Raw genomic sequence first — 27078 nt, forward strand, 5'->3', positions numbered from 1 at the left:
GTTGAATCCTCTGCTGCACTGCACAGTGCACAATGCAATAACATGCTCACTGTATTAAGCCTTTCTTCTGTGTGGATTTTCTCAGTGTCTTACAAGAGATGAATACTACAGACTTCACCGAGGTCACTATTATAATCACTTTCCTTGAAACCTGAGTTTCCACAAAACTGAAAGACACCTTGTATTTTTGAAACTATGTGTTTTCATGCAGATTTTACAGAGAGGCCATAACAGTCTGGAAAAGCCAGTAAGAGAAGAGACTCTGAGACTCCGTGTGACATAATCATATTACATTGGACTAGTTTTCTGAGGAAACCTTGCTACCAAGCACATCCTCTTTCCTCAGCTACATAGTAGGCTTCTAGCACTGTGACCAAAGGAGTATGTCTGAAGGATCACTACTGGTCCTGAACGCTGTTTGTTTTGTAGCAAGCCTGTTAGGAATGGGGGCAGCTCTCTGTGGGCCAAGCACTTTATAGACCTGACAAAACGAATGTTCCTGTGCCTAGATGGTCTTTATTTGTCTCAGTTGTTTTCTCCTCACTGAGGACTGGAAAGAGTTAATTTTACTCACAAATGGGCACAATAAAAGTCCACAGCTGCCTGTGGGATTGGAAAAGCTAGGTCAGGTGGTAGCAGTCAAGTCATCTTCAAGGAAGTCAAGAGCAGCACTATCATCTCATTGAAACAAGCCAGACTAACCAAGAAAATTAAACTTTAGCTGCATAATGGTTACTTAAGGGTTCCTTTAAGTCCTGAGAACCCCTTGATTGCACTGCAAACAACAGGCTGCAGGCAGAATCCTATTATGAGTTAGTCTGGGAGGGAGCTTTGAGAAGCACAATGAAAGAAGTGGTTGCATCTGAAGACATCTGGAATGCTGAACCTTGCTTTCCCATGGTTTATCAGGCACTGTTTGTTACAGGTATTTTTAAATACTTTTAAGTGTGTTGAGTTACATTACAAGATTTATTGCTGCTTTATTGGCTGTGACCCAGAACAGAAGTCATTCCTTCTGCTGGAAGGATTCTTGCCTTCTTAATATTGTCTCAGGGAAAAATTTGTTTTTCAGGAAGCTATATCAAAGCTGAAGAAAGGCTTTGTACAATATGGAAAACAGCTATTTAAATTCTCTCAAAATGGTTGTAATCAAGTAGTTTCAATGTAGGTCAAATGTTGAAATTGCCTTAAACAGTATAAAAATTGTGCTATCGTTTCTTGTTCTTTGGTACAAATTGCATTTAATCTGAAGTTATAACTTTTTAAGTGGTGCAAGCAGTGGAACCAGGGGATGCAAAACTTACAGGCCTTCAAGAGGAAGAAATTGGAAAGTAGAAAGAGCTGTGTTACGCATATCTTCTGGTGAGCAAGGTGTGACTTGAAAGCTTTCAATTTTCGTTCTTGTCCTTAAGCTAACTCCTGTAAGGAGTACTACTACCCAGTAGCTCCTGTGCCCTTGATTGAACCAGCAGCTAAATTAATGGTCTGCTTACTGTCAGATGTATGGAGGCTGTGAATTAAAACTGGACAGCAGTAGGTGTCATCTCTGCCGATTACCATTCTCTGCAAGACAGACTCCTCTGTGAATCTGCTTCTGAGTTGCTGCAGTTTTGTATTTAGCCAGAATAAGACTGCTGAGTCACCTTCTAATATAGATAAAACCTACATTTATAAGAGTTATTTGACTACCAGAGCACATACAGTTCATGCTAGTGGAGTTTGTACTGGTAAAAGTAATTGAGTGTCTGTATTTGGAGGCTTTGCTGGCATACAGGCACAAGCAAAATCCTTATAAGCATAGATTAAGGCAAATGTTGTATTTTGGGGGCAGTTCTTTATTGGCCACTGTGATATTATTGCACTATCATAAAGATATTCTGACTTAATGTCAGAGTTTGCTTATTTTTTTTTTATATAAAGTTATTCCATTTCAGTGAGGGATCTAAATTTCTAGACAAGGTATTTGTTACAAACAAACATCTCTCTGAAGAGAAATTTATACATTGAAGTGCTTATTCTGTCTTTTCTAGGCCAAGGCCAAGAAGTGACTGTCCTGTTTTGAAAAATGTATTTTGTTACTGGCAAGTGTGAACCAGTGAATCATGAGTTAGTTTTTAGCTCATCAAAGATTCGATGCCAGATGCTTGATCTATGCACAAGCATGAATCATTTTTATCCAAGATGTTAGTTTCTGAGCTCCTACTGTGGTTGCAAAGAGGTGTCTCATCTTTCCTTCCTTCAGGTAAAGTGAGAGAGACAGGATATTCTACTAATTTGAAAGTACTGTATTATTACTGGATGTGAAAGTACTGTATTATTACTGGAGATGAGTGCTGAATACTTTCAGTTGATATTTAATAGAACTGTTTTGTATGAACTACCTGTGTTGCTTTCCTTTAAATGTCTTTTGAGCAAATAACTGGCATGTGTACAAGATGTATCTGCATCTTGGTCTGCAGAGCAGTGGATCGATGTCAGTAAGAGACTCTGGCAGCTCTCACAGAGAGGAGAAGCACAGATTGCTTTCTGAGCTTCTGAAACCTCCTTAATGAGGGGGGCCATATTGTTCCATAGTTTCCTACTAAGTGTAAACAAGGGGTTCTATGTACATAAATAATCTCATCATGGTTCTCAATATTCTTATAATAGAAAACTGAAATACAGTTGCCCTTCACATTAGGTGAGTTAACAACTTATGAGACTTTATATGTGTAGTAGCAGATATGAGATTTAAAAAAAAAGAAAAAGAACTTTGTGGTTATAAAGTACAATGCCAGTGATTTCTGGATGCATATGAAATCTCCTAGTATCAAATTTTCAAAGAAACAACCATCTGATTTCATACAAAATTTGGAAATTATGAACAAAATTTAATTTGATATAGCTTTAGCTATACCAAGAAAGGACTCAGAGAAGACATCCAGTCCATTCCTTGCTCCAGTTAGGAGCCTTCATCACTCTGGACGTAAGTTTGTCTAACTTCTTAATGTGGCCAGAGATGGTGTTGCCAGTGCTTTGCTGCACTTTCAGACTGCACTTCACTTTTAGAAATTTCTTTTCTGACTTAAACTTGTTTCACTTTAAGATCACTAGTACCAGTTCAGATTGGTGCAAGCATGAGGGGTGCTTATTTTGCGTTGCTTGCAATTACCTTTTATGTAATTGAAAACTTAATGTCTCTCCTCAGTCTAAAACCTTCACCTTTGAGATTACTGGAGCTAAGAAAATTAAAGATCTTCCCCTTGCACTTATGGGTTGCTGTATGACCAGGCATGAGTTCCTTTCAGGTCATGAGCTCCCCTTTTGGATGCAGAAGGTGCTTGCCCTAAGGACATGACAGCTGCTCCACAAGCAGTAGCACTAACACCAGTAACACTATGGTTACTGAGATGTGTGTCACCACAGGCTAATATGATCAGAGGTAGCTTCTGGGCAATGGAGATTTAATTTCAGTATGTTTGCATGAGAAACATTCTGTTTTTGTTTTAGTGGACCTTCTCTTTGTGGTGGGGATTTAAGAGTAGAGGTGCTGGTTAGGTTGAAACCCACTAGGGACAATTAACATGCAAGACTAGACAAATCTGGTTTGGAATGAGGTAAGGGATACCAATTCCAGATGGAATAAAAAGCAGTCTACTAGAAAGAGGAATTTAAGTCATGGCAGTGTTTCTGTTAATTTGAAATTGAGCAAGTGTCTGTTTTTAATTGTCTATAGTAATGCAAACAATCAGAAACTATTTATCTAAAGCAGGATTTGAGAGTTATCCAGTAAATACTGTGTGAAACCCAATCACTCTCTATATGTTTCCAGAGAATAGCAATTCTCAGCTATTTTAGAAGTATATAAGTCTTGGTCACAAGAAAGCAGTCAAAAAGTTTTTTTAATTGTAAGTAAGGTAACTAGAGAGCCGTTTAGAATGATGAGCCCAGGGGCTGAGTATCAGGCTCTACCCAGGTTAAGGATAAACAAGAATCTGTGCTGAATAACAGTGCAGCTCATTTCAGAACACAGTATATCTTTTAAGGCAAAATATACTCCATTTAATATGACAATAGCTTAGTTTTCAAGCGTATCTGTACAACTTTGCTGAAGACAGTGAAATATACAGACACCAGAGGCAGAAGTGATTTATCTTTGAACCTCAAAACTTTGCACCTTTCCAATTAGGTATGTTGTTTGGGGCCCATATATTTGTCCAGCTTTCCTTGTAGCTGGCAACAACTACGTGTACCAAATATTAAGAAGGTAAAGAAAATGCAAGGAGACAGTAGAATATAGTACTTTGAATGCACCAGCAAATACAGGAACTGTTCCCAGATGTGGTCTGAAAAGAAAAATGGTTGATTGAATTTGGATTTCTCCAAAACATCTGCTGCTGCAGTTTGATAACCAAAATGGAACATTAGAAAAGGAATTATCTCAAATTGTAATTCAAGAAAACAATCCCATTTCTGAATTATAAAAGGCAGATTTTTTTTCTTGTTATAAGAGAAATGTATGAATGGCAACATCAGTTTTGACCTGGACTATTTGGTTACTGTGATTGTGTCACTGTTGGTATAACATGAACTTTAAGTACCTTGCAGCTTGAAAGCGGCCTTTCTTCTGCTGTACAGCAGTGATTTTTTCTTCCATTATTGTATTGTTGGGTTTGTTGGTTTTTTTAAGGAATGTAGTAAGTTCATAAAGCAGGACTGGCTGATACTGACACCTCCTGACAGTTGCTGAGATCATAGACTGCAGGTCAGGGCAGCCTTTGGATTTGTTAGTTACACCAAGACTGCACACAGCTGTTGCGATAGTTTCTTGCTTGCAGGTGTCAGCTATTCCATGACATTACTTTTGCCTGTGGCTTGCCAACATAACTTTGAGGCTGTCAGGATCTGTAGTAGCCACCTTCTGTAACAAGAGCATCTATCAACATAGTGAAAATACTATCCTCTAAGAAAAATTAAAGATAGTCTAAAAGTATGCATGTGCAAACCCTCTGAGCCACTGCCACCAACACAATAGAATTAGCTTGACTTTGCCTTAGCGATGAAGGGGAAGGGATGATAATGCTGTTTTGAAATACAGACCAGATTTTTTTGGTGCATTTGAATTTATTAATTTTTCTTCAGCTTCTTTACACACTGCACCAAAAAAGTCACATGGTTTATTATTTTAGACTTGTAAATTGGAAAAGAAGTCAAGCGAGTAGACTGGAACATTGGCACCTTGCAGACCTTGGCAGGAAGCTTGCAGTAATAGTGTGAATGTGCTCTTGTATGGAATCTTCCACACCCAGAACAATCAGATCTTCTCTGATTGTTCTCATTGTTCAACTGTGAGAAAAGACAGCCTGTATCCACAGTGCACATTAGAACCTTTGGAGACAGTTGCTGGAAATTTTGTATATATTATATATTTATTTGCTTTCCTGAGAGTTGTTGTGATCATTCCAGAGCACTGCAGAATGATGTGATGTTAACACACACAGATGGAGTGACTAAGCTTGTCAAAGACTCAATTGAAAATAAACACATAGAAAAAACCTCCAAACTGAAATAGGCATGTGCTAAAAGCCCTTTTTGTGACAAGTGAATCTATAACATTATTGAAATTTCTTTGTAGGTGATGGATGGCAGAGGAACAGCTTCTCAACTTTCCTTAAGTTTAATCCTTTCATGACATGTTTGTTAACTGGAATACCCATGCTGCCAGTCTGGGTCAGATTTGGTGCTATACCATGTGTAGACTTGCCACAAATGGAAGGTAGAGAGTCCTAGGACGAGGTGAAGAGACTCATTCCCTGTTACTTCAAGTTTCTTCCTGCATAAATTCATTGGTTTGGTGCCTCATTTGGAATCTTTTCACGAATTTTAAAGGCCATAGCAGTTCTACCCTTGTGCCTTGAGGGGGTTGCATGCTTCAGCTAAGGTGCTTCCATAGAAAGTTTATTTGGCGCTGCTGGTCTGCACTGTGCTCTCTTCATAAGGAGGCACTGGGTCTGGAGAGAGCTCAATGTGAGCCTCTTCCATGGAAGTCTTCATGGTGGCCTCCTCATACGATGGAGGTAAACACACAGAGAGGAATGTGGCATCAGGGACCAGTGTGGAGTAGTGGAAACTCTGTTCACTGTTCCAGGGCAGTGCAGAAAGGAAATTGGACACATCATGTTCAGGCAGGGCCTCAGGAAGGTCAATGCTGAAGATCTGCCCCTGCTGAGTGGGGCGCTGGCAACGGCGGTACAGGAAGAGCAGCAGGAATGCCAGGAAGAGCATCATGGTGGCAGGCAGTATGATGCACAGAAATGGTTCTATGTCATCTTTGGTTGAACTTGTCTGTTGTCTGCTCTGTAATCAAAGCAAATAGGTAGTGTGTTGGATTCCTGGAGACCTCTTAATGAGAAAGCAAAAATGTTTTCTGTCCATCTCCCCCCTTATGCTCTAGCAGTTGCTTTTCCAAACTGCTTTCTGTCTGCATTAATATCAGTCAAACAATATCTTTTGCAGACTTCTGAATTGCCGAATTCTATTTGCTGGCTCATTAAAGCAAATCACAACTAGAGACAAAAGAAATGGAAAAGTTTCTAGGAAACCCTGTATCCAATGGGGAAAAAACCTGGAAGTGTATGTAATTTTGTTTGACACTGACATTTTTATTGCTCTTGGATTATAGAGGGACCAGTCCACTTTGTGGGAGATTAGTCAAGCTTTTAAAATTTGTGAGAACAGTGAATTGCAGATGATCCAGGTGAAGCACCATCTAGTGTTGTTTCTTTGTATTTGAAAAACTGTTTAAAGAACAAATGTTATGACAACTAGCCCATTCAAACAGGGCCCATTGCCTACAATACCTATTCTTTGGGTTGTTCTAATCTTACAGGCCAGACCCTGACATGGTGTGTTAGTACAGCCTGGCCTGGGGCTCTTTCTTGAGCTTGTTCTGCCAGCTTTCCAAGAATCATTTTTCCCTGATTGAAACTGTGGAAAAAGAACTTCTTGTGTAAGAGTAATAACAGGTGTGACTGTTAGCTGTCAACTTTTATTTTCTGACGTGTAGCACAAAAGGCCTCTGTCCCACAGCTTTTGAATTGTTCTGTAATGTTAACTGGAGTCATTAGCTACTAAAAAACCCCCAACAAACAAAACCAACAAAGCCATTTGTGCTCTTCTGTTGTATTAGCTTTAGTTTTAAAATTTAATGTAGCTTTTTTTCAGTATGGCTCTATCTTGCTCTAGCTTCTAATAAGTGAATCTCATTCAGGGTCCGGTCTAGAGAAGTAAGAAAACCCAAACCCTATAATGCTATTTATTATCAACTCATTCCCTTAGTAAGTTCCTGAAGAATGCTCTCAGATGGCTTTTTCACGTTTGTATGGTGAGACTCAACAGGTCAATAGATCAGATTTCATTTGTTTTGAATGAAGGTGCCTGTTCAAGCCCGGAGAAATTGAGTGGTTCTTTCCTCAAAGCATTTGGAAGCAGGGATGCAAACTGGCTGTTTGCAGCAATGGCTTTGTGAAAAGGGCCAGTAACCCCAGTGCTCCCTTCTTAGTCTACAAAAACTTTCTGTGCTTATTCTTCCAAGAATTATAGTAATTCTTCCAGCTACAAAATCACACTGTAACCTCCATTCAACTGATTATCTACGAGGTATTTGTAACCTTTCTGCTTTGTTGTCCTATTATGAAATTCTGCCTAAGAAAAACAAAGTAAATAGATTTTGACTTCTAAAAAATAGCATAGGGGAGATTTCTGCCTTTTTTTTTTCCCTAAGGTATTGTGGGTCTGAAGCCAAATCCATTAAAGTAATCTAAAAATATATTGAAACTTTTGTGGGTAAGCTATTAAGCTTTTTTTTCCCCCCAGCTGTCTTTTTCCCCAAAAATGCATACTAAAGAACTCTTTTATATTTACCGATCATTTTTTATTAAAGAGCTTCTGGCAGTACAAGCTGTTGTCTTACCTGACTATTAAATGGACTACAGGAAAGAGCAGAGTTGGAAGAAACTGTTCCCGCTGTTCTTCTAATCCAGTCATTAAATAATCTTTTAAAAATGGGGGAATTTTTTTTTAAGTTCACTAATGCTTTTTTAGTGGGTCTTACGAGGGGCATAAAACACTTCCTGAGAAAATGAAAAAAAGCATTCAGTATTGTATTTGTGCATTGCTTATTTGGAAACTCACCGATACTGATGTGTTACCGATACTCTTACAGTAAATATTTCGAAGAGCTGAGCTTGTATTGGACAGCATTATTCACAATCAGTGAAGAACATATTTTTGAGATCCAAGTTTAATTTGTAGGGAACAGGCTTTCAGCCAGGTTAAGTGCTGTTCTTAGGATCTGTGAGTTGTACAGTAAGCTGGTGGTTTGTGAGGACAGAGATTTGAGAGAGTGAGATTGCCAGCTTTTTCTACATGAGATTAGTAAAAGGTATATAAAGCCCTGATTATCCTTTAAACTTGGTGCAGCTTCCCTGTAAATTTCACTGAAAGGATATTTGTTTGTTAAATAGTGGTCAAGGGCGGTGTATCCTTCATGTGCTGGTGGAAGCACAGACCTGTGTTATGGTTGCCTGATACATCCCATTATAAGACATGGCCTCTTACAAACACTGGATTTCAAAGAGTCCACTGTATGGCAGGGAGACACAGAAAAGATTGGTGGGTTGGATGTGTATTTGAAGCACAGGATGAGAACTGATGTTTCTGAAGTGAGGAGCTGTGAACTCATTGTGGATGGACAGAGTGGAGAAGGGTACAGATCAGAATTGTGCAGCAGTGTGGAAGGAGAGCCTTGGCTTGTGAGAGCAAGATATAAAACTGTGGGGAGGAAAGCTGAAAGGGAACCAAGACTGAGGACAGTAAGACTGAGTAGGACTGAGAGTAGAAATCTGAGGAACAACACTGTCGCTGCAGCAGTCCCATTCTTTTCAAATAAGAAGGAAAAAGGAAAGGGCTAGTGAAAAACTAGGAGGCAGGAGAAGGAAGGAAAAGGTTAAGCTTGATAGAAGGAATTAAATAGTCTTGAGTCTCAGGGAAATACATTGCTCCAAAGCCTTAACTGGAAGCCAGTGGTCTTGGACCTTGTATACCCATCAAGGGAAATGTGTAAAATATATTATTGTTGGAGGGGAAAGTTTGCATCTAATGGTAAAAAAATGGAAGTGAAACTATTTGTAGTATAAACTAGCTCAGATGACCACAGTCTGTGAAGTAGGTACAAAAGGACAGCTTGGGATGTCAGTGGGTTACTGGCCTAAAAGCCCTCCAAGAGTAACCTATAGCATTGTTTCTAAAGTTGCAAAATCAAGCTCTCAAGGTTGAATAAATGCCAGCATTTTGGAAATCTATGATTCCTTAATTTGTTCTGCAATGCATATAATTTTTAATTACATTATTGTGTACAAAGTGCCTACTCAGGTTTGTGATAGATTGCTTAGGGAAGAAGACCACAATACCTCAGGGTACTGTGTTGCAGGATGTGTAAGGTATGTAGTGACTGAGTCAGAAGAGTGGGATGAAATCCCTGGGTCTGGTCTGCAGAAATTCTGCATCTGTATTGCTGCATCTGAAGGTGAAAGAGCAATGCCCTGAACCTGCAAGTACTTTGTTCCACTGAGGGATCTGGGCAAAAATTACATAGGTTATTATGAAACCGTTCATATCCTCTTGTACTCCCTGAAATTGTCAGGTGGTTGGACTAGATTTTCATTGCAGGTCCCTTCCAACTGAATTACTCCTGTTTTATCCTAATCTATTCAAAATAACTACTGAATAGATGGCAACCAGGCACTTGTGTAATGTGTGCAAAAGGAGACATAATAGATTTGTTTTTTTGAAGAAGATGCAGTAAATAAGACCCTGAGCTGTATGCTGAGAAAGGGGAGGGGGAAGTAGCACACTGAATGGCTAGTAATGAATACCATGTCCTGTATAGTTGTGAAAGGACATTAAGTGTGTTTTACTACAATCTGCAAAATAGTAGCATGTGAGGCAGGTAGGATTAAGTATTGGGCAATATGTTTTTTTCTGTATGCTGACAGATGACAGCAAGGACCAGTTTTCCTCAGTCTATGTTTCAAAGGGTTCATGGTTTTTTAAACACAGCTAGTGTTAAGCCTTTCCTGTCTGGGTTAAATATTTTGTAGGCTACGTAGTGTATTATTCGAGTTGAAATAGTTTTAAAAAAGTTAATGCTGCCCTACAGATGCAGAGAACCTGAACAGAGAGTTATATATCCATTTTGATATTGTGTCCTGCCAAGCATTTTATGTGGACTGCTCTTAGTTTGAGATGTAGTTCAAAAAGCTGATGAACTTCTTGTAGGTAAATCCATATATATTATCAAATGTATTGGGATACAATTGATCAGTATTAGTCCCTGTTTTTCTGTCATGGTTTTGTGCCCATTTCTGCAATGACTGACTAAGGGGCTAGTGAAGAATGTTGCACAGATCTTGACATAAAGGCTTGGAAAATCTTATGGGCATTAAAAAAAAATTACACCAAAAACAAAAATAATTTTAATACAATGAGTCAAAGGTCACTTAATAAAAAATAAATAATTACTTAGAAATTCCAAACTATAACTAAACTTCTAAACTGAACTAAAACTAACCTCTAAAACTAGAAAAGTAAACACTGTGTGTGGGTAACAGGAATAGCTGCCAGAACTGGAAAATAAAATGATCTAAAAATCAATCTGAATCTTCATTAGTTGAAATGAAAGTAAACCAACTGCAGAACATATATGAAGTAAAATCCTCTACTGTTTAACACCTGAAAGTTTCCAAACCAGGCATATGAAGTGACTGAGGGCATTATTAGGCAGTTTTCCTGACTGGTTTGGTTGGATGCTGCTTCACTGGACATCAGTGTGCTCTGCTTGTGTCATCACAAGCAGCTATTGTCAGGTTTGTAATTGACAAAAATAAGGATCTGACTTCCACCATGAAATAAGTTACAGACACATAAATATAGGGAAAATATCCTGTATAAAATAGAGAAAGGCAGAAAAGGGCTTCAGAGTAAAAGCGATCATGTTTCTAAAAAGTTGTCTGTTTTCCCAGAACTGATTCTTAGGATAGCTTGGTCATTGTAGGCTCATGTTTATTCTCTTCCTTTCATTTATATATTTGTAGGAATTGAAGCAGAGGGTCAGTTTTCCCAAACACTGAGCACAGACTTAAGTAGTAAAGCCTTTCATTAGTAATCTGTCTGCCTATGTTTTTTTAACATGCTGAGCATGTACAGTTGCCAGCTTACAGATTATGTGACCCATATCAGCTAAGATGAGCTTTTAATCGTGCCTGTTGATAGAGGAATAAAATGCAGAGTGGAGCTGAGTTGTGTGGTATATCCATGATGAGTAATGGAATGGGTTTGGAGCTGAACCATGTGTCTAGACAAAAGAGGGATACTACCTGGCTTGGGAGAGAATGACCTAATATGGCCAAAGAAAGAAGTTTAAAGTTTAAAGAAATCTTTGGTGTAAGGATAGAAAAGTAAAAGTTTATTTGCTTGCTGAAATTCCCACTGAAGTGATTGGTGCTAAGATTTATTATGTTGTTAATGATTTGCTGGAGTACTTAGAACTCTAATAAAATTACTTTTATTTAAATAGCTCATATTTATACTTATATTTTTTCAAGTTGAATCATGAAACCAATACTTCTGAAATGTTTAAGTGGATTTGGAACAAAGTCTGCTTTGAAGTCATTAGGCTGTGGTTCCCCCCATAGGTGCTTTTCCAAGCTCCATCCTGCTTCTTAAAGCTGACTCATTATTGCTTGTAAAAAGCAAAAACATAAATCTGGCAAATAGAAAAACATTTTGATGTGTTTTTGTATACATTAATAATGACGCATAATTTAAAAGTGAGCCTAGATTTACACAGAATTTTCAGATACTTGTTGAAATGTGACTCTGGTGATGCTCTTTGTTTCCCAGTGTCAGATAAAACCATTGCCATTGCTACTCTAACTCTGGCAATCTTACTAATGAGGTAGATTTTGTTAAAATTGCAGAGTTACTAAAGACTACTTTTTCTCCTATTTTGACACCCACACCCACTCCTATCCCCTTTTATTTTGCAACAGTACACTTCATATCTCAGCTAACTAGTCTGGCCAGTTCATTTGCTAATGCTACTTGACTCGGGCATTTACTGGGGATGTACGTGCACCTTAAATTATTATTTTTGATCAGAGAAACCCTCTCACTGTATACCAGACAAAGTCAGAAAGACAGGCTGTGTTTTCATCTCTGGGGGCTACTTCCCTCCCCCCACTCGCCTGCATGTGATCCTCTCTCACAGAAGTAATCAGCGCACAGCTTAGGGAACAAGAGTTCATTGCTGCCTGCTACTGACTAGCAACATCTGCAGAAAGGCTTCACAGGACCAGATCCAAAGCGTAAACATGCATTTAAGAGAAGGGAAATCAAGGAATAGCAAAATGCATTATGCTTAAAAGAAGTAATTAAACTTCCTTACCTGCCGCTCCAAGAGAATTTTCCCATCTAACATTTTTCTTTTCCCACAAATGTGTTTAAAACAACTTAACAGCAATAAATAAATGCTCTGACTTGGTGTAATTGAGCAGTACTGCTTTGACACATCCCAATACCCAGGTATTTACTCTGCACTATGCATGAGGCATTATATGGACATACACACACATGCTAAGTCAAAGGACATGTCACAGAGATGAGCAGGGGGGTACAGACCTGAAGCTCTGTTTCCAGAAGTGGCCCACCAGGTTCACTGTTTAGCCAGTCATAGTTTCCCCTGTCAGCGTGTCCAAATTTTTTCAAGCTGCTGCCCAAGAGCCACCTCATGCTTTCATTAGCCTGGTCTTCTGTCTTCGTGCCTCCACCTTGCTCCACTGCTTGCAACTGCGTCCCCGCCTCCCAGCCTCGACCCAGCCGGGCTGCTCTCAGCTAATGATCCCTCTTAAATGATATCCCCTTTATAGTGGAAAAGACAAAAAGAAGTTACACACCCCCTCGTCGTCAGGAAGCCAAGCAAATAGATCTCAGAGCCTCTCTCCACTTCCAGCTCAATCTCTCTGGATTTGCTTCGGTGGCCTACATTACCAGCAAAGCTGGCATCAGGTATCTGGGAGCTGGGACTGATAGTGCTCTGATTGGAGCACTCCCTGCATTAGGATTATTAAAAGGGGAATTTGCATGTGAATCTGAGCCCACATGGTCATGACTCTGTGTGGATAAATAATGCTCTATATTTAGTTGTCTAATAAACACTTTTTCCAAAAAAATAAAATAAATAAAACCTGTGCTTCTATGCTGAGAGAGAAAGGGTAACTGAGGTTCCCCCCTCAGTTGCACAGCACAAGGAGGAACCACAATCCAGACAGATTTTTCCTCCCTGTTGCTGAAATATACTGTAAAGAGTGAGAGTGGTTTCTGAGTAGAGAGGCAAGGACACAGGGCTAAATGCTGTACTGAATTATTTAGCAGTGTTAGGATATAGATGTTAATGATAAATCCAGAGAGAGAGCTCTTCCAGGAAAGCTTTGGTCATTGTTACAGTGTATGATTTCTTTCGGTAATAACGAGTTTTCAGTTCAGTTAAATCAGGACTCGTTTACAGCTTTCTAGGATACTAGTTGTTAAATAGCAATTGTTTCCAGTGAGGAGACTTTGAACTCTTCATGCAGAAAAAAGCAACACAAACTCATTTCACTGATGTATGGTAACTTCTGAGGGGATGAGTATTTAACCTGAGTTGCAAGTTAAATCAGGGTTTAACTCTTACTGAAAAGTTGGAGGTGTCTTTTTCTGCCTTGTGGGAGCAGACAGAGAGAGAGGCTGTGAGTAACATCCTTTTCAACTGTGGTGCATTTTGCATGGTTTCTCAAAGCTAACCTGTTTGAGCAAAAGTTGTGTTCGGGACTGATAGTACAAATTTGGGGTTAGAATCTTCACCTCTTATTTCTTACTTGAACTCTTTTTCATCAACTCTGCCTTTAGCTCATGGCTCCCAGAAAATTGCAGGCCTGTTTGATAGCAGCAGACTCTGTTCCTCCCACTGCAACAGTGACAATCCGTAGGCCAGTGCTTGCTGTTTCTGACGAGAGGACTGTAGAAGAAGCAGTTCCAAGGCTGGCTGTGATCCCTGTGTCTGCAGTGTGCAGGAGGGATTTACCCTGCATGTGAACCGTGGCTGTGGGAGAGAGAGGTGATTGGTTGATAAATCTATCCAGTTTTGTTACCGACGTTGCCAGCTGAGCGGTGGATAGGGAGCAACAATGTTGGATGAAGGGCTGGTCTTGGTACTGAAGTAGCTGCATTGTTTGTTGGAAACCAAACCCCACTCTTGCTTCTGCTGAGAAGTTCTTGTGTGAAGCTAAAAAGCTCACCTCAGAAAAGCCTTTGCATACTTGTGAGAAGACTCCTCCTTTCCGCAATGCCTCACTTCTCATCTTGGAGAGCACTTTCAGAGCTGATGAATGTTTCCAACTGCAACCAGGTCCAGGGGAGTTATGCTGTGAACAACGATGTCCACTGAGAAGCTGGGTCCTAAATGTGGTTTAACAAGTCACACCAAGGTAGTGAAATACTTCTGACTTGATGTCTCAACATCTTGTATGGAAGCAAGAATGATGACCATCTTTCCCAAGCTGGTGTTAAGAAAATAAATTCCTTAAGGAGTCTTGTGAGTGTGTAGCTTAAATCTATAATCTTAGGTGCAAGCAGGAAAAATTCATATGCTATCTTAATTAGGGTCTTAATGCAGCCCCTAAGATTATTAATGCTATTTTTAGAAGCTCACTATAAATTTGCTTTGGGACTGTGCATGAATAATGAGGAGAAGCAAAAAATTACATCTTCTTACAGTGTAAACACCCTGTTTGGCATCCTTGGATTCTAGTTAGATGGATTTTAGCAAAAAAAAAAAAAAAAAAAAAAAAAAAAAAAAAAAGATGTGCACTTCTAAGACTCACTGATTTGCAAAGTGCTACTTTGGATTCTTGACCTCTCAAAAATGTTTAAGAAAGATTTAATTTTGTAGACCTGAGGCCAAATGGGAATTTGGGGAAGTGCAGTGGCCTTTGTCATGCAGGTAATTAGAATATAAAATAGTGATTGTCTCTCTGGCTTTCTATATCATCAGTGGACCCAGCAGCAAGATTACTGAGAGTAATAGGATACTGTGTTTTTACTGCCAGTTGTCAGATGCACATTTGACACGCTACCTTTGTAGAGCAGATCTGCTCTTGTGTAGAACTGAAACAGTACCACCTGAGACTGGGTTTGTGATGGCAAATTTGTTACAGATTTCTGCCAACCCAGTGGGGCGCACATGACACTTACTTTTCCTTCTCACAAGGCATTCATAAATACCATTTCAACTGGGACATGCTGTAATGTGAAAGCTGCGGGGAGGAGGTTCATCCTTGGTTCCAAGCCTCATGACCAGATGTAAGGCTTGTCACTTTGAAGCGTGGGTCAGGTTGACCTTTGGAGATCATCAGATCTTGACATGTACAAAATGTCCTCCCCTCTCTTGGCACTGGTTTTGTTCTTTGAAATAGTTTAATTTAGCAGTTGCACTGTCAAATAATCTGGAGAAAATAACCAACATGGAATAGTACTACCTAATTGGGTAAAGTTTGGTAAAGGTTTGTGAAACAATGACAATGTTTTTTAACTGAGGCAGTGTTCCTAGTATCACTTCCAGTGTCCTAGCAAGGGAGCAGGGAGAGACTTTCTGAGGAAGCCACTGCAGAAAATAGACACCTCCACTGTTCTCAGTTTGAAGCTCAAAGTGTTTGTCCTAAATAATTCATCACTCTGATTTGCTGAGATGTTCAAGGCTAGCAGTGCAAGCCTAGGCTGTATTGCCACTAATATTGGTAGGGAATAGAATATCCACAGTGCTGTAGATACCTTTCCTTTGCTGCTTTCCACAGGTGCTGGTGAAGCTTCCCTCCTTGAATGACTGCAGTGCTCTGAGAGAGGGTATGAGGGCTAACTGAATAATGCAAAACTAGAATTTCAGTGGGTGAAGTGTTAGCACTGTAAACTGTCCAGTGTTGTCAGGTGTAGATTCATTGGATGAAACAGAGGAAGATGACGACTTTTGCCTAAAACCAGGTGGTAGGTGTGTCTATGTCCTTCAGGCAGGAACAGTGTGGGCTTCTGTCCATTACTTTTATTTGAGTAACTAAGCAATTCTCTTTTACTCTTTTTTTGATAAATTTGTCATGATATTGAAATTTTGGCTTTACTTTTTTTTTTAATTATCAATATATTGTTTTTTTCAAAAACAAAGCACTTTCTGAAGTGCAATCTCATCTCCCCATCAAACTAAAACCACTGTCACTTCAAAGGATAGATACAAGGTGGCATAGTCTTGCTGAGAAACAGTGTTCTGGAGATCAGTGTTTGCAGACAAGGTGCACGTACTTACGGCCTGTGGAAATCAGAGACAGGAAGACTCCACTACAAAATGTGTGCATACTGATGCTACCTTGGTGTAGGAGCAGCAGTGGCCATGGAAGCAGGAGGAGGTACTGCTGAGTTATTGATCCCAGATCCTCATGCTGCAGATGGGTAGCTGAAAGCAAAACCTTTAGAGACAGTGCAAGGGACAGAGCTCAGGTTGCTGCAAGAGCAGGGTTGCCTCCTGCAAATATCCCTTGGAGTCCTGTAAGTGTAATAACACTTGAAAAGCCATAGCAGAGTGCTGGTGGCTGGGCAGCATCTTTCTGATGATACTGTCTGGAGCTGTGGGGTTATATTATTTTTTTTTTTTTTCGTAATTTCTGTCAATCTAGGTTTATTCCCCTTCATTTACAGTTAGTCATCCTTACCCTGAATACTTATTTTCTCTTATTTAAGAGAAAAATCTGCTACTCTATTTAAGAGTCCGTGTCTGCCAGTATGCACTGTATGGAATTTTGTTCCTATTTAGCCAAACTGTAGAAATTCTTTGTTTGTTAGGGAGGGTGAGGGAGCTGGTGTTGTGGTTGGGGTTTTGGTGATTTGAGTTTTTTTCAGCTCATGTTGCCTTGTGCGACTACTTAGCCATCTTATTCATACTTTGTAAACCTGTCAGGATGCTGGGACAGCGAATAACCTGCTGTGTAAGAGCACTGTCCAAAAGTGAGCAGTTATCTTTCAACTCAGACAGCACCTGGTGGAGGGGGTCAGGTACTCAGTGGGATTGGCTGCTCCCCCTGAACTGTGTTGCAGGGGCTGAAATGCCTGATGTGAGGGCTTCCCCAGCATTGGGAGCCCAGTGTGTCCTGCAGCTGCTGCCTGGCTAACAGAGCCTGTCCCGCCAATGCTGGCAGCTGAAATCCGCAATGTCTCTTTGGGCCTGGGTGTGCGGTGATCTCTGTCAGCGTGCCTCTGAAGGACATTTTCTCTCTAGGAGACCATAGTGAGGACAAAGGCCAGAAAACATAAATATTTTTAAAGTGGAAGGGGACTAACCTTGAAAAGCATGACACATTTTTCATCACTGTCCTAAACCCTGTGTGTGTGTATTATTAAAGTGTTAGGGAATTGATCTCAGCGTTAGTTTGTGTTTTGGGGAAATGGAAGTTGGGTTGTGTGTGGATTGTGGGTTTTCTTTTGAGGGAAGTAGGAATTAAACGTTTAGATACGCTTTTTACTTTCAGGCTGAGATATGTTCATTTTATTTATTTGATCTTCCTGATGCTGTGAGACTCTCTTCTTTATGCAAATGTTTTGGGGTGTGAAAGTTGTGCTTCCATCCCCGCCACTGACCCTGTGCTATCAGAGTCAGTCAAAATTTTGTCATTGACAAAGAGGCAGATGTTAAGCTCTATACTTTGTCTTACCGGCTATAGCTAAATGGACTGTGGGCTGGTTTCCCACTGTGTTATATTACTTCTGTTCAATGTAAACAAATTCAAATGAAAGGCACTTTTTTTTCCCCTGTTTTAGTAAAGCTTAACTAAAAATGCATTTATCTGGCATAAGGAATACACTGTGAAGATGGCCATGGCAGCTCAATTACCCTGGTATCTGAATTCCAGTTGCTTGAACATATACGCAGGCTAATGGTGTGAGGTTCAACAAGGCCAAGTGCTGGGTCCTGCATTTTGGCCACAAAACTGCAGGCAGTACTATAAACTGGGGACAGAGTGGCTGGAAAGCATCCAGGTAGAAAGGGACCTAGGAGTTTGGATTGACAGGAAGCTGAACATGAGCCAGCAGTGTGCCCAGGTGGCCAAGAAGACCAATGGCATCCTGGCCTGGATCAGGAACAGTGTGGCCAGCAGGTCCAGGGAAGTGATTTTTCTCCTGTACTCAACGCTGGTGAGGTCACACCTGGAGTACTGGGTCCAGTTGTGGACCCCTCAGTTTAGGAAGGATATTGAGGTGCTGGAGCAGGCCCGAAAAAGGGCAATGAGAGTGATGAAGGGACTGGAGCACAAGTCCTATGAGGAGAGGCTGAGGGAGCTGGAGTTGTTTAGCCTGGAGAACAGGAGGCTCAGAGGAGATCTCATCACTCTCTACAACTACCTGAAAGGAGGCTGTAGCCAGGTGGGGATTGATCTCTTCTCCCAGGCAACCAGCAGTAGGACAAGAGGGAACAGTCTTAAGTTGCGCTATGGTAGGTTTAGGTTAGACATTAGGAAGAAGTTCTGTTCAGAGAGAGTGATTGGGCATTGGAATGGGCTGTCCAGGGAGGTGGCAGAGTCACCCACCATCCCTGGAGGAATTTAAGAAGAGACTAGATGTGGCACGTAGGACCATGGTCTGGTAGATGAGGTGGTGTTCAGTCAAAGGTTGGACTCAATGATCTCAGATCTCTTTTCCAACCTGGGTGATTCTGTGATTCTGTAATTTATTCCAGCACTGTGGCCTCCTGCTGTGGAGCCCATGGCATGGCTGTTTGGGTGCTCTGACTTTAGTCTTGAAGAAAAAACATTCTTGACTGATTCTGCTTCTCTGTGAGGGATTCTTGCTTTCAGGCTGTAACCTGCAAATAATTGCCCTCTGCTCCTCCAAGATATATAAAAGATTGTTTTTGCAACATGTGCTGACTCAAGGCTGTTATTTTCGTCATAAATTAAAACTGAACTTTCTAGCATATTACCTAGCTAAACAAAATCAGGAATATATATATATATATATATATATATGCACAAAGAATAGGAACAAGAAAGAGCCATTCAAAAATTATGCACCGTTTTACCATAACATTTGCAGATATGTTGCTGAATTCAATTTACTTCTGGATTATCACTGTTCTGCTTGGGAATCTTGAACTTGAACTGGAAAGTGGGCATGATCTACAGATAGTAAGCAAGAGGAAACAAGAGGAAGCAAAGGTTAGCTAGACATGAAGTAGGTGGGTGACCTCTCTTTTGTTCATTCTCAGAGCTGTAAGCTCTTGTCTTCCACAGCTATTTAATTTAACCTGAGTTTCATAGGAGTCTAGTGGTCCTGTCTCCCTCTCCTTTCCCAAAATGCAGTTATAAGCAGTTTGCAGACAACTTGTCTGAGATAACAATGGAATCATAGAATCATTTAGGTTGGAAAAAACGTTTAAGATCACCAAGTCCAAACACAAACCTAACACTGCTGATGTTACTAAAGACTGGAATTGCACATGGATTTAAGCACTTCCAGTATTTCTGAAGAGCCAGCTGACCACATTATGCTTTTGGCTGCATTTGCTTTTAGAATTGTTACCATAAGCTTAGTGAGAGATTAAATATTTTACTACTTCATAAGGATGATATTCCAAAAAGAAACAAAATTATTAGAAATGCTTCAGGTAACGGGAGTAAGGAAATAGAAAGGTATCAAGTGGGGATAAATGTCCAATGCTGCTGGCATACCCAATGGGGGCAAAAGCTTCATGGCAACAGGTAGCCAGAAGATGGGGAGGGAGAGAGAGAGAGGAGAGGAGCTGTGAAGGGGTGTGTGACTGTGAAGAAAAGGCAGATGTTGCTATAAGGAGGGGAACTTATCCCATAGTGTGTGAAAGCTTACATTTTCACGGTGTATAAAAATAAATAAAGTCCCTGTAAGTAAAAAAATGGTAATTCCTTAGATATGACTGAGAAAACCCTCACTAAGATTTCCTATAGAAAATACTCATTTGATAGCAATTTAATATATATCCTCTTTTATGTTTCTTTTTAAATAAAGTTAATCTCATTCTAATAACAGCAATGCAACGTAATTTAAGTTAAACCACAAAAATTAGGCTGAACTATTTCTTGCTTTACAATAATAATAATAATAATAATAATAATAATAAAGAAATATTCTATATCTGTGATATTTTTACTCAATAATTGTCTACCAGAGGTGTAAAATCTACCTGCATTTAAATACCAACTATGGACACCATTATAAATTGCAATATTTGTAGTATCTGCAATGATGGCTGTATCTTTCTTTTTACAAGGCTTCAGGAAGCAGAGCAGATGTGTGTGTTACCCTGACCTTAAAGAATGGCACATAGGGTTTTTTGTATTTTCTGTCCACACTTAGTTTCTTTTACTGTTTTTTTCCAGTAATGTTTGCCAATATAGGGAAGTAACCTTTTAGAAGAAATGTGAATGTGTGGTTAACCTTCAGCTGAGATTTTAAAAGTAAACTTTTAAGATTTATCTTATTGTTCAGTGTATTCGATGTTGCTCACCCTGGCTGTTGACCTTGTGTAATGCTGGGCAGGCTTTAGATAAGGACCTCACAAACTATCTGCAGTCTTGTGTTCAGTTCTTTGTTCAAAGTGATACAATTTTCTGCTAGAATATTGTGAATCCCCGAATCAAATCTTGAGACCGTATCTAAATACAGCAGTCTCTGTGTCAGTGCTTGTTTCTAACAGTAGATTTTATACAAAAGCATGATCGTACCTTTATAGCCTGATTTGGTTAATATCATCTGCTGGCAAAATCTATCCACTCTAGATTCCAAAGGAATTACTCTTTCTGACATTGTTGCTTAGAACCACTGTGGTTAAAAGAGCACTGTTTGAGAAGCAATAGCTCCTCTAGCTTCTAAAACTAGCTTACTTCTTCACCAGAGTGGAAAAAAATGCATATTGACTTATTAGTCCTTTGTCATAACTTTAAAGCCAGGTACAGCCCCAGAGAAGAACTGTAGGTGTTAACATAATATCTCACATGTTATTGTCACTGATTACAGACTTAGAGAAGCCCAGGTATCTTTCCTGTCATTGACAATTAATCTGTAATTCTTCATTTGCCATTGCTAAAATGCTTGAAACGTTTGAAAACCTGAGGAAACGCAGCTTTTGAAATACATTCCTTCCCTGAAACAGTCTTAGCAATAACAGAAAGAATGAGTGAATTGAAAGCTATCTGTATAAACTAAAACAACTGATGCAGGACATAGGCTCGTAGCAGGCTGCAGTTGCCCATATACACGTGACAAGAAGCAGTGTGACAAACTGGACCAAAGACACAGTAGTGGGGGAAACATTCAGGCTCTGTAAAAGGAGGGTTTAAAGGCTGGGGAAGCACTGCCAGTTCCTCAAGTGGCCTCTTGGAGAGACAAGGGAGAAACCATAAGGAGAAAGCTGTAGTATGCTGGAAGTTAAGTAGCAGAGGTTACCCAGATCTCACTGACTAGTCTGTAGCACAGATCAGACAGGTTGTTTGCTCCTCCTTAACCCCAGTCCCTGGTTAGGTGCCCTCCCTGAAGCTGCAGGCTGTATCCATATGAGAACTGGGGCTATAAATCAGGATACATTTGTTCAGTGTTTTACACAGTAGTCAGTGAAAGGCCAAGGAACACCTTTTGGCCCTTCAGGACAAGGGAGAAAATTATTCCTGTCCATGGACTTCTGAATCTATATGAAACTCCCTGAACTGAAGTGTGTATTATTTAACAGAGCATCAGCTGAGAGGCTTTAAGCAATTTTGTACTGTTTTGCTTGAAATAACACACATTTTGTGTACTGTTCCACTTTGGAGCTCACATCCTGAAGCTGAATCTCCTGATTTGAGTCTAAAGATTTTTACTTCAAACTCATGGAGAAGATGCACAACCTCCTGCAACCTGTAAGATAAAGTTTGCTAAAGAAATGAAATACACTAAGAAAATCTCGTATATGAAAGAGGCCTCAAATCTGCAGATGTGGCAAGATCTTTATTTTCTCAAGTATACTAGTTAATAGTTCAACTTGTCAGCAAAATGGCAGTCAAGCCTAGATTTGAGAGTATGACCTTTCTTGTACAGAGGCAGGTCAGCTAGCCTTAAATGCATGAGGCTTTATTAGCAGAGGTGGTGGCAGGGGTACCTGAAGGGGCAGAGAAAAGGGAAAACTCCTCCCCACCAGTGAGGTGAGAAATGAGGGACACCCAGGCAGGTGTCCTCCTCCTTGGGGTGTCCTCTTGGTGCAGCAGGTGGCATGTAACACTGCTGAACGTGACCCACTGGGAGCTGCTCAAATGGCCCATTGGTTGTTTTTGCTTATGATGCTGTTAGCATCAATCACGTCACACTTGATGTGGTGCCTGAGCTGCATGCTGATTGTTTGCTGTGCCTTGCTCATGTCTGTTATTGGGTACTGTCTGTTGGATAAATAAAACGCCATTACCCTCATAGGTGCAGAAGTTGCCTGCTAAAAACTGTGAGGGAAAGGCTGAAGAGCTCTTACAATGGAGCTGTAGACTGGAAACTGAGATGTCAGGAGGCAGACAGGAAAAAAGGGATGAGTTAAAGATGAAAGGCAGACATTTCTGATGTAAAAATAATTCAGAATTGACCAGTGTAAGGCCATAAGGACAAGAACTTTTGGGACAACAGGGCAAAAGCACTGCCACATTTTCCCTCATGCTAGGGAGATGAGAGCTTAAGGAGATGCAAGTGGAAAGTATGCTACAAGACTGGAAGTAAAAGGGTCTTGGTATTAGAAAAGATAAGGCACCATGCAACACCCTCCATAGAAAACCATGGATGCAAAGGCTTTAAATATGGCTTCTTAAAATGAGAAGCTTAGCTTGGCAGCGGGGAGTGGCATTGCAAACAGATCATGAAAGAAATATGTTGTCTAAGGGATGTGTGAATGCTTGGAGGGGAATAATTGCACATTAGGAATACCTGGACAGTGGAGCTGCTGAGAACCACTACTCAGTGTGGTTATAATTAACAGGCTAGATTTTCAGCTAGCACATGCCAACTGCAGCCCAAGAATGATGTGCTGATGTCAAGGTGTATAGAGTTATGTGATAGTGTCTTCTGTGAAAAGCTGACATTGAGGTGAGGGCTTGTACAAGAAGGGCCAAAACTGTAGCAAAACATAAAGACTCTGCTCTGGCATTTGGGCTGGCTGAATCGATGATCTGAACAGTTCTTCCAAGTGTGCAGTCCGTCACATCCTAAATTCAGGAGATTTTACTGTCATTTGAGAGAGTATTGAGAAAATACCCACTGCATTGAGAAAAGACTGAGTATTGAGAAAAGACTTGCTTCTGGATAGGTGGGAAGAGGGTGCCCCATGGTGCGTTCCAATTCAGGCTGCATGGGCTGTATTGATGCTGCTGTGCAAAATCTTGCTCCTGTGTGAAGCTCCGGTGTCGCTCACAGTTGGACAGTGGTGAAAGCCTAGGGCCAGTCTGATTAAATGTGGATTTTCTTTTTAAAGAACAAGTAGATTTTGCTTGGGGCAGTGGAATACAAAGAGAATCAGCTGTGAGCAGAACGTCTGAGGCATGTCTGTTATTGGATACTGTCTGTTGGACAAATAAAGAGTTATTCGATTCTGCTACAAGGTGGGGATCCTCCCATCCCGGCATATCCTCACACTCTCAATGTCAGGTGACTTGGTGTGTTACAGCAAGAGGAATTAGGGAGCTGCTGTGGGTCAATGTGGCCTGTATGGGTGAGCGGTTATAATGTGCCCAGGTTGTAGGGGCTGCACTAGACCTGACTGATTAAAGGCATTTATGTTATGATGTTGATCTTTATGGTTTAGGGTTTCTTAAACTTTATTTTACTCCAAACATTACTTTTTGCCATATGCAGGATGAAGCCTTCTTGAAAGCGATGAATGTCCAGCCAGCCTGGCTTGGTATGAGTGTCTAAAAGAGACACTTTGTGATGTAGTTTGGCTCTTGTGCCCTGCCCCAGGCTCTTCTTTCTCATCCTGTTTTTCTTTAGCAGTCGCTGCATATCTATGCACATCTGTGCCATTGTCTAGAACAACATGGCTTACCCTATACACCCTCCCTTCCAACAGACACTTAACTGTGGTCATACTTCTTGTCCTAGTCTCAGCACAGCTCTGCCTAAAAGATTTTCAAACTTGTAAAAAAAAGTTTCAAACTAGATTTAAATCTTCCTTTGTTTTGTTTTGTTTCATGGTTGACTTTGCAAACTAACAGTCTTTATTCTCTTGGGCTTGGGGCTGGTCACAAGAGCCTGCATTGAGATATTCAATTATTTAGTGTCCTTTTAAAAGAAAAGGTAATGTATGCAAGAGAGATATAAGATCTGCTCTGGTGCCCATCTCTGCAGCTGGGATTTTAAAAGAACATTTTTATCAGAGCCCTTGCATTTGTGGTGCCACCATAACAATTCTACCCAGAAATCGATTCCTGTGTTTTCTAAAGGGAAGATGAAATTATTTTTACAAGTGAGCATTATGAACCAAGAGCCTTGTCACCTTCCTCTCCTTAGATTAGTTACTGCAATACATTTTCAAAGCCATTTTTCACTTTCTCATTATGTTTGACACTATTGTTTCCCAAGCTTGAAGATTTGCCTGTTTCTGACCTCCTGGACAAAATTACTTACAGGGATAGATTTCAATATAGTATCTTAACCAGTTTTGTTTTGACCTCTTTCTCTCCCGGTAATCTCTGGCACAAAGGAGAAACTGATTAGAAGTACAAAGCAGTCTGCCAGGGATGTAATGTAACATTAAAAAGCAGTAAATAATTTATAAGTGCTACACAGTAAAGTATTCTAAATTAATCTTCACTGATTTTGTCTGACTGTGGTAGGGAATGAAGATGGTGAGAGATATCCTCAGAAGTGGTCACACTAACCACAGTGAACAAAAATATTTCAGGTTGGGCATATTTCCTGAGAGCTGGCAAATCAGAAGTATTGCTTCTATTTTATGGATACAGATTTCCCAGTAATTACAGTGTAGATAAAGATACAAATCTCTTGCAAAAAGAAAACAGAACAAAAGACCAAAACAGGTTTACTACAATGCATTTCTATTAGGAGTCAGAAATTTGCACATGCAGCCTCACTAATTTGTTGGGTTTGGGTTTTTCTTTTTTTTTTTTTCTTCATGATAACTGTAGGACCTAGCTGACCTGTGCTTACAACTAAATTGTTTTGATTTATTTGGGATTCTCTGGGTTTTGAAATCTGGATACTGACTGCATTGTTCTAGGACACTGTGTAAAGCATTTGGATAGAGTTCAATTTGTGTTTGTTTACGGTGATATTAGACGTTAAGAGGTTTATCCTGATGCTAGCTTCTTTGCCAGAAGCTCCAAAATCAGAGATCACCCTGCATTTCACATAGCTCAGCAGACAGAACCCAGGCCTTGTTCTGCTTCTTATTTTGAATTCTGCCACAGGTTTGCTCAGTGAACCAATTTAAAAGTGAAATTTAACAGTGTGCCTGTTCAGTCCCTTTCTTTTTTTATTTTCTTTTTCTGTTTGTTTGTTTTTAAATATTTCTTGACAGCTGGTTTCTTTGACAAATGTTCTTAACACTTCGCTCCTTGATAATAGAAGAAGACCTAGCTTCTTCTAGATAAGTACAAAGCAAGGTCACCCCTTCTATCACATATGGACCTCTTGCACCAGGGGCAGCAGAAGCCATGCTAGTCTGACCCCAGCATTAAGTGGGAAGGCAGCTGGAAATTTGTACATGTAAGGAGTGAGTGGAATAGTGGAGCAGTACCCTCTGTATTTACCCTGTTGCTGTTTCACATTACTGAGTGGTGTTTAAGAAGAAATGAAAATCTTTCTAATGGGATCTAAATGAGACGTGTGGAGTAGCAGAAGGTAGTTTCCTGGAATGAAATTAGATCTGACAGTTAGGATTTAACACACTCTTGTTTTGCCAGAAGTGTGTAAGATTATTAAAGCATCACAACCTCATTTATTTGCTTTGTAATCTGCTCTTAACCTTCATGCTGATGGGGCTGTTACGTAACAGATATCGAAGGCCAGACCTTGTGTTGTTTCAGTGTATGGGAGCCCATGCCCAGAGAACCCAGTGAGGCCAGGTGAGAATGCTGGCTGCATTTTCACTCTTATGTGGCAAGCTTGCCTTTGGGCTGTGGAGAGCATCCCTGAGCACACAATGGTGTACCCTAAAGGTTATTGTATGATGCTATGTACTGTCACTGGAACACCCCTGCTTTCAGGAAGCCCTATGGCAATTCTTTTGACAGGGGTACTGGCCAACCCATTCTCCTTCAGTACTTTTTGGTTGCATACCAAAGCATGTGTGGCTGCTGTGAAGGTCTTCACTGTTTTCATTAAGTATTTTCATTAAACAAAAGGGTTTTTGTCATCAGGAGCAATCACTGATTCAACTTTAATCAAAAGAGGGATTTAGGTGATGGGGAGAGCCCTTGCTGAGCTTTTTAGCAAGATGAAACATTGCACTAACCATGCTGTTTGCATGCACCTGTAGGTTGGGAACACGTGTTGAGTGCTAGCTAAACTGTGGTCAGGGAATGCCTAGCTTAAAAGTGCAAAAAAAGTTTGGCCCTGCATGAGAGCTCCAATGAACCCATCTCTAACAAAATCAAAGCCAAAAGTATTTTCCTCATTTTAATGGAGGGAGAAATGCTTCACCTGTTTAGATGCTTCAAAATTCTGCATGGTATCTACTTGGACCTTTAGCTGCCACAGCAGCTTTATCCTTTTCCACCCTTACAAGCCCAGACTCTAGCTAGGAGTGCTGCAGGACTCATTTGTTACAGTGTTTAGGTCTCACCTGCCATCAAAAAACCCCAGCAGTTCATAGTGACTAAATTCCGCAGGTCATCCATAAAAACAGCAGTCCCTGCTGGTACATACCACATATTTCAGGCCCTTTCTCAGTTCTGTTCCTTTCCTTTA

At 40.3% G+C, this 27078-nt stretch overlaps 1 protein-coding gene across 3 annotated transcripts; it reads right to left on the reverse strand.

The window, feature by feature from the left end:
• Positions 1-5069: 5069 nt before the first annotated feature.
• Positions 5070-27033, reverse strand: SMIM28 (small integral membrane protein 28). 3 transcript variants are annotated; one of them, XM_032681931.1, is made up of 4 exons: positions 14373-14625; positions 13953-14176; positions 12718-12957; positions 5070-6336 (listed from the first exon to the last, which is right to left on the reverse strand). In XM_032681931.1, the coding sequence occupies exons 3-4, from the start codon at positions 12826-12828 to the stop codon at positions 5938-5940; spliced, it is 510 nt and encodes a 169-aa protein (XP_032537822.1). In that variant the 5' UTR covers positions 12829-12957; positions 13953-14176; positions 14373-14625; the 3' UTR covers positions 5070-5937. The 3 variants fall into 3 exon arrangements, with proteins under 3 accessions (XP_032537822.1, XP_032537821.1, XP_032537820.1); XM_032681930.1 differs by having other exon boundaries at positions 13939-14176; XM_032681929.1 differs by lacking the exons at positions 13953-14176; positions 14373-14625 and adding an exon at positions 26954-27033.
• Positions 27034-27078: the final 45 nt, after the last annotated feature.

This window comes from Chiroxiphia lanceolata, chromosome 3, assembly GCF_009829145.1.
Source record: "Chiroxiphia lanceolata isolate bChiLan1 chromosome 3, bChiLan1.pri, whole genome shotgun sequence".
Lineage (NCBI taxonomy): Eukaryota > Metazoa > Chordata > Aves > Passeriformes > Pipridae > Chiroxiphia > Chiroxiphia lanceolata.

Bases quoted from the DNA above. Each gene is read 5' to 3' on its own strand.
- SMIM28 (XM_032681929.1), bottom strand. From the start codon at position 12,828: ATGAGGTGGCTCTTGGGCAGCAGCTTGAAAAAATTTGGACACGCTGAC. The intron at 6,337-12,717 runs GTCTGTACCCCC...CTTTGATTACAG, and splicing joins TTCTGGAAACAGAGCTTCAG to AGCAGACAACAGACAAGTTC.